Below are 7,686 nucleotides of genomic sequence, written 5' to 3'. Positions count from 1 at the left end.
GGGGGGGGGGAGGGGGCCGGCGGGGGAGGGGCCCCTCCCGGGCTGGTGCAGTTGCCGGGAGGCCCCGGGGGCTCGCGCGCCGCGGCGTCGGGGAAGCGGTGGCAGCCACCCTCCTCCCGCGGGCTGCTTCTTACGACTTTTCTTTTGTTGTTGCCGTGACCCGGGTCTGTTTTCTCGTCTGTTGTTTAAGGTGTTTTCCTGCTGCACCGGCTCTCCGCCCTCCTCCTCCTTCCCTGTGGTTTAACCTTCCTCTTTCCCCGTGTGTTTTATGCACGGCCAACTACGTGGACATTTGCATTTCTTACCCCCGCACCCTCGCCCCCACCTCTTGGAAAAACAAAAACCCAACCCCACAAAACCTCTCTGGACCCCGCGGTAGCAAGACGTGAAGGGGTTGATTTGTGGGGTGGGAGTCGCTGGCCCATTGCGGTGCTTGGGACTCATTAAACTGTCACTCACCCCCCACCCCACTGGGTAAATGGGGTGATTAATGTCTGATATATTGGAATGGGGCGAGGGCATTTGTGGAGTAGAGGCTGTGTGGCTGAGAAGGAATTTAGCTGCGAAGGGTGCCTCCTGGCATAGGCGTTCGTCATTCTGTCATTCCCCGCGAAGTTAGAGAAAGTTAGGTTTGTGACTTTGGCAGAGCGAGAAGGACAGGACCGAGACGTTGGGTTTTGTTACTCTTTAACTCTGCCGCGGTTTCCTAATGAGAACGGAGTGCTGATCACCAGGCAGGGCTGCGACTCTTGCGCCTCAGGCCTGTTCTACTCCTCACCCTCCCGGGAGTCTGTGGAGATGTATTTGACATTCACAGATGTCGCAGCACCTTGCAGGGCACTGGTCGGCCCAGCCCGGGTTACCTTACGATTTCATCAGCCATTAGTAAAGACCCACAAAGTCTAGCTAAAAAGTTCCCAAACTTACTCAACCTGCTCCCCCCCCCCACACCTCCTTTCTGAAAGGTTTTCTTGTGATCACGAAACATTACAGAGTGACCCAAAAAGAGATTGTTATGGGACACAGATCAAGGGGAAGACAAAGTTCTGCTTTTTCTGAGCCGGGAGGCGGATCAGATACGCAGGTGCAGCGTTCACGTTAAGTGGTGGTAGCAGGTTGTGACCGTTTATTAATTTGTCTCATTGAACCGAAGTACTTTCCAGGATTTCAGAAAGTGCAGTTTCACCACGTTGATACCGAGACTTGAAATTTGCATGAACTGGCAGTGTGAGAAATTGCGTTGAGAGGGAAGCTGGAGATAAATAGTTAAATAAGAGGAGAATAAGAAGGTGAACCAGGCTGGAGCAGTAGTTCTGAATAGTCTTCCACCCTCCTGAGACACGTATGCCATGATCTCGGCAGGGGGAAAATATGAAAGTGCCATAATAATGTCGAAATGGGACTGGAGATGTCAATTGGGTTGGTTTAAAAATATCCCTAAGCTGCCTTTGAAACTAAACGTTGGAGTTGAATAAAAGTGAATCTGGATTTCCTGAATAGCACCGTGGCTTGAGTGTGCTGTCAGTATGTAAGCCAGTCCACCAACTTAAGACAGAAGTGTTGCTATTCCATAAATACAGTAGAACTCCATATGCTGAGTTTTTCAATTTCTTCTGTTAGAAAGTTTGGGGGAAAAAAAGGGAGACTTTGAAGTATTTTGTTTATACTAACAGAAGAGAAAAGTTCTCCTAAGAAAAAGCTGGTGGCAGGAGTGTAGAGGAGTAGCATATGGCATTAAAAGGAGCACAGCTGGAGGTAGCATTTCCATCTGAACATGATGTCAGAGCAGCTGACAGCCTGCCATCCCTCAGCCTTTTATTCTAACACACAGACAGGGAGTTAGTGTGTGCGGATCTGTGGTGGAGAAGGTATCTCGTTCCTCTCTAACATCATCTCCACTTTGCATCTGTCTCTCTTAGTCTGCTTTTTTTCCACCGATGTAACAGACCTGGAGCCAGCGAGACTCAGAGGAAAGGACTTAATCAGGTTTATGTGTCCTAAAGGTAGGAGTAGCAAGAGATTAGATTGAGCATATTTCTGTTTTGGTGTTTTGTTTATTTAATTAAAAAAAATCACATTACTTTTCTAACCCAGTTTAGGAATAATATATGAAATCGAGTATTAAATGAACATCTTGTTGGAGTTGAAAGTCTTGGGCTCGTTTAGTTTTAATTTTTATCCCTTTTGCTCGAGCAAGTAAATAACTTTTATACACAGAAATATTTCAAGTTTTGAAATGCTAAGAAAGGCTTTGAAATGTTGCTTTTTGAGATCACTTTGGATTAGAATGCTTTTTTCTGTTCACTGCGATTTAGGCTCCTTTTGCTTTTGGGGTAGTGGGGGAGAGAAACAGTAAACTGTCTGGAATCCAGCGATCAAACTTATATGAGAAGATTATTCTAGTTAAGAAGCTAGATTGTTGTGTAATTAATTCCACTCTGAAACTTTATTCTTCAAAAACATTCAGCAGCACTACTGAAACATACAGCTGTAAGTGCTTTTGAAACCGAAGGTTTTTTAAAAAGGGGGAAAAAAAAACTTTTGTCCCCAGGAGAATAGTTTGACTGGTTTCCTCATTTCTCTTTCAAATATATATTTAAGAGATCTTTTATTTCAGCATAACAATAATTATTTGCAGGAGTTTTTGTGTTAGCGACTAATTTAGAACTTGTAGATTTGAGCTGCCTGAATTGGCCAGACAGCTGTAATCGCACTCCTCCATTCTTAATCTCTTTATCTCGGCAGCAGCTGCCATATGGCCACAGTCAGCTGGATCAGATGTTTATAAGCTTCCTTCTTCGTCCCTCTCTGTCCTGTCAGCCTCCTAATTTGATCACGGCTACCTTGTGAGCTGCCCTCCAATCTTTATTTTTAGCCCTCTCAAGGATTAGGATTGATGTTAGCTGTGGAGCACTCAAAGTGATTGTATTGTAAATCTTGGTGTATTCTAGCTGGGGCGTCGTGCGGAACGCATTTGGGGGCTAGGATGAAACTTTTAGCCCATCTTGGGCAAAGTGTAGAAAAAGCAGGGAGGTAATTTCTGAATATTAAATTACCATGTATCCGTTCCCCAAATGTACTTTCTGAGCTGGTTGGTGTGGAACCTTGCTTCTGGTCATAGGAAAAGGGAAGTCGGGTTTTCTTGATTTTTTTTTTCTTTTTTTTTTTTTTAAGGAGTTGAATTTTACAGTTGAATTTTGACCCTTTGTACCTCCTCACCTTTGCTCCCCCTCCATTTCACCCTCCTTCACCAGAAAACAAGGGCAACGATGCATATTTGAGAGAATAGAAGCTAGTGAGAGAACAAAATATATCAAGTTTTATTGAAACAAAGTATTTTCTGTTGAATGAGGTAAGGCAGAGTCAGAAAAAAATAGTTTTTTTTTTTTTAGCAAGGCCTTTTTTTTTTTTTTTTTTTGGGTGGTGGTGGGGGGAATGTTGAACCTGTAAAGCTTTGGAGTTTCATTTGAATACAATACGCCTTTATTTAAAAGTTTGAAATCATTTTAATATGGAATTCATTTGCTTTGCAACGGATCAAAGTTTAGGTGAGAATTTTCAGAGTGAAGGGAAGCCCTTCTGGTTCCTCATATCCTAGATGTACAGATTTTTACAAAAAAATACTACTTTTTTTTTCCCCCCTCCATTCACTTAAAAAATATTTGGATTTGTTCATAGTAAAGATGATCTTTTCCATCTGTTGGTGTAGTTCTTTCTGATCTCTTGTACACGTGGGCTCTACCTGCAAATCCTAAGGCGTTAACATCTGTTTTTATACACAGGGCTTTTGTTGTTGTAACACTCTGACTTTCAAAGTGAGTTGTTTGCTAATTTCTGGGCTAATTATGCGATTTCACTTTTTTCCCCTTGATTCAGCCAGTGCGTGTGTGTTAAAATTGTGCTTTCTAAGCGCAGTCATGTATCAAAAGTAATGGAATAAAAAAGGATGGTTGAACAAGTTTTCTGAATCTTCCAGAATGTGTTTGGGACTTTTCTTTGTTCGCTCTACGAGCTGTTGCAGGTTTCGTAGGACATAATTTGATGAGTAGGTTCACTTCTCCTGAAAGAGATGTAAATTCTCACTCTCAATAAGGGCCAGTAGTGAAACAGAAGGCTTTTAAAACTTGCCGGAAAGTTCCAGGAAGGTGGGGATGCGTCAGGGACTGTTGGGCTGGGGTAAGGAAGTTGGGAAAGGGTACGTTTTTCCTTCTTGCGTTTGGGTTTCGTGCGTGCGGTCTGGTCGTCCTCGGGTCATGAGCCTGATTAAAATGCAGGGACGGGTACCTCGGCGGCCCAAGCCGAATCACTGTCATTATCTCTCTTTTTTTTTTTTTTTTTTTGTTGGTAACGGGGACCCGGGCGGCGGAAAGTTGTTCCTGAGCAGGCTCTCACGAGGTCTGTCTCTGTCCCCAGGTTATGAAGACAGCATGGAGTTCCCAGACCACAGTAGACATTTGCTGCAGTGTCTGAGCGAGCAGAGGCACCAGGGCTTCCTTTGTGACTGCACCGTCCTGGTGGGAGATGCCCAGTTCCGCGCGCACCGAGCTGTGCTGGCTTCGTGCAGCATGTACTTCCACCTCTTTTACAAGGACCAGCTGGACAAAAGGGACATTGTTCATCTGAACAGCGACATTGTTACAGCCCCGGCTTTCGCGCTCCTGCTTGAATTCATGTACGAAGGGAAACTCCAGTTCAAAGACTTGCCCATTGAAGACGTGCTCGCAGCTGCCAGTTACCTCCACATGTACGACATCGTCAAAGTGTGCAAAAAGAAGCTGAAGGAGAAAGCCACCACCGAGGCGGACAGCACCAAGAAGGAGGAGGACGCCTCCAGCTGCTCGGACAAAGTCGAGAGCCTCTCGGACGGCAGCAGCCACATGGCGGGCGACCTGCCCAGCGACGAGGACGACGGCGAGGACGACAAGCTGACCCTCCTGCCCGGCAAAAGGGACTTGGCGGCCGAGCCCGGCAACATGTGGATGCGCCTGCCCTCGGACTCGGCGGGCCTGCCCCCGGCCGGCGGGGACGCAGAGCCACACGCCGCGGCAGCTGGAAAAACAGTGGCCAGCCCCTGCAGCTCCACAGAGTCTTTGTCCCAGAGGTCTGTCGCCTCCGTGAGGGATTCGGCAGATGTTGACTGTGTGCTGGACCTGTCTGTCAAGTCCAGCCTGTCAGGAGTTGAAAATCTGAACAGCTCTTATTTCTCTTCACAGGACGTGCTGAGAAGCAACCTGGTGCAGGTGAAGGTGGAGAAAGAGGCTCCGTGTGAGGAGGGCGAGGTGGGCGCTAATGACTATGACATGGAGCATAGCGCCGCGAAAGAGAGCGGGGGCGCTAACGCCCGCGGGCCGTACGAGCCGGCGCACCTGGCTCCGCTGCGGGAGGACTCGGTGTTGAGGGAGCTGGAGCGCGAGGACAAGGCCAGCGACGACGAGATGCTGAGCCCGGAGCACGAGCGCGGCCCGGCCGAGGCGGCCGTGGACGGCGGCCTGCTGCCCTACGTGTCCAACATCCTGAGCCCGGCCGGCCAGATCTTCATGTGCCCGCTGTGCAACAAGGTCTTCCCGAGCCCGCACATCCTGCAGATCCACCTGAGCACGCACTTCCGCGAGCAGGACGGGCTGCGCGGCAAGCCGGCCGCCGACGTCAACGTGCCCACCTGCTCGCTGTGCGGCAAGACTTTCTCGTGCATGTACACGCTCAAGCGCCACGAGCGGACCCACTCGGGCGAGAAGCCCTACACGTGCACGCAGTGCGGCAAGAGCTTCCAGTACTCACACAACCTGAGCCGCCACGCCGTGGTGCACACGCGCGAGAAGCCGCACGCCTGCAAGTGGTGCGAGCGCAGGTTCACGCAGTCGGGGGACCTGTACAGACACATCCGCAAGTTCCACTGTGAGTTGGTGAACTCCTTGTCTGTCAAAAGCGAGGCCCTGAGCTTGCCCGCGGTCAGAGACTGGACCTTAGAAGATAGCTCTCAAGAACTCTGGAAATAATTTTCTATCCCTCTCTCTATATAAATAATATATATATCGACACGTACATATATATACATAGATCTCTATCTAGTTGTGGTACGGTCTAAAAGCAGCCTTGTTTCCTGGAACTAAGACGTCGGGGTGTTGACTCGGTTTTGCACTTTAGAGTAGCATGAGACTCTCGCTAATTTAGCATTCTGGTAAAAGAGACTCTGGAGCAAGTCGGAGACTAGAGAGGGCCTTTTCTTTCGAGGGGGCAGGGGGAGGAAGCCAATAAGAACCTTTGAAACAGGTCGTCCTATCACAAGATGCTTTCACAGGGCTTCATTTTGTCGACACTGCATTGTCTTCTGAGCTCTCGCTCTCGCTCTCTCTCTCTCTCTCTCTCTCTCTTTCTCTTTTTCCACTTTGTTTTTGTTTTGTTTTGTTTCGGAGTAGAGATCCCCTCCAGTTTTATTAGCCTCTCTATATGTCACAAATTGCATGAATCTTTTCTGGCTGTTGGAAACCTGAATGCTTTTAGACCCAAATGGGAGATTTCTGAGATGCTGGATTATCTATTTTTAAACAAGCAGTTGACTTAAAACTTTCTGTGGCAACTTCTGGTTTCCTGACGGTTCCCAATGAGAGAAATGCGGAAAGTACACTGGGCTCACTGGGACGCTGTCTTTGTGAAGGTTTGCTTGGGATGGAAAAGGATACTGCAGCTCCAGCAGTGTTGAACTGTGTGTTGAAAAATGTGAATTACTGTTCTTGTATACTGTAATTGATTACACGGGCTGGGGGGGGTGTCAAAGAACTTGACAGGTTGTGTTGATGCTCTTAGTTGAGTCTTGAAAAGTAAATATTAACGCTACAGAAATGCATGAGTTTCAATATATTTTTTGTCTTTGTTTGCATTGTATAACTTTAACGAGTGAGTTTAAAATTATTTAATTTCCTTAGAAAAACAAAATAGCACCGTTTGGGGAAAAAAAAACCTGGTGTTATGAAGAACGTAAATGCACTGTTTTTATTTTTATTTTATATAATTTAAATTGACTTTCCCACTGTCTTTAAGTTGAAACTGTTAAGCTGAATAAAAACTTAAGCTGCAAATTGATAACTTCGCTACATAACAAGGAAAATATAAATGTTTACAAACGGCTTAAAGATTTGCATGTGCAGTGTGCATTTGTAACAGACTTCTGATTGCACAGAACCCATGCCAGCTCAAAGTTTAGGGGTACACATTTACCCAGTGGAGCATTTTTAGAATAACTACTGCACAAATTGACAATAGGTCATTCTCTCTTTTTTTTTATTTTGTTTTTGGGTTTTTTTTTTTGGCTCCCCTTTCTTTTTCTCCCCTTCTTCCTTAACCCCCCCCCCCCCCCCCCCTTCATCCTCCCCCCCCCCCAACACCCACCCCCACCCCCACCCCAACTCATGAAAAGATTCTATGGACTGAAAAAGCCCCGGGCTGAAAGGACTGGCCTGCCTTGATTGACGTGGGGAAGGTGGGGAAGGGGGTTAGTAGACTATGTGTATCACGCAGCACAGGCTGCAGCCCGACGTGTGGTTTTTAATGACCAGCGCGCAGGGCAAAAGCATTTTGCACAGTGTTTGTTTTCCTGTCTTGCACTTACAAATAAGGTCTATGGGAGTAGCATGGAAAACGTTTGCTGTTTTTCCCTTTTTTTTTTTTTTTAATTGCTTTTGTTTAAAA

At 46.8% G+C, this 7,686-nt stretch overlaps 1 protein-coding gene across 1 annotated transcript in view; it reads left to right on the top strand.

Annotated features, from left to right (window-relative positions):
• The window catches only part of ZBTB18 (zinc finger and BTB domain containing 18), a 7,993-nt gene extending 610 nt beyond the window's left edge, over positions 1–7,383 (top strand). Inside the window, exon 2 of the mRNA XM_049633821.1 lies at positions 4,414–7,383. Within this exon, the coding sequence (XP_049489778.1) occupies positions 4,428–5,996 (1,569 nt within the window). The 5' untranslated portion in view covers positions 4,414–4,427 and the 3' untranslated portion in view covers positions 5,997–7,383. The remainder of the gene's footprint in view (positions 1–4,413) is intronic.
• Positions 7,384–7,686: the final 303 nt, after the last annotated feature.

Source organism: Panthera uncia, chromosome F1 (genome assembly GCF_023721935.1).
Source record: "Panthera uncia isolate 11264 chromosome F1, Puncia_PCG_1.0, whole genome shotgun sequence".
Taxonomy (NCBI): domain Eukaryota; kingdom Metazoa; phylum Chordata; class Mammalia; order Carnivora; family Felidae; genus Panthera; species Panthera uncia.
This window is presented reverse-complemented; position numbering and strand designations above follow the sequence as displayed.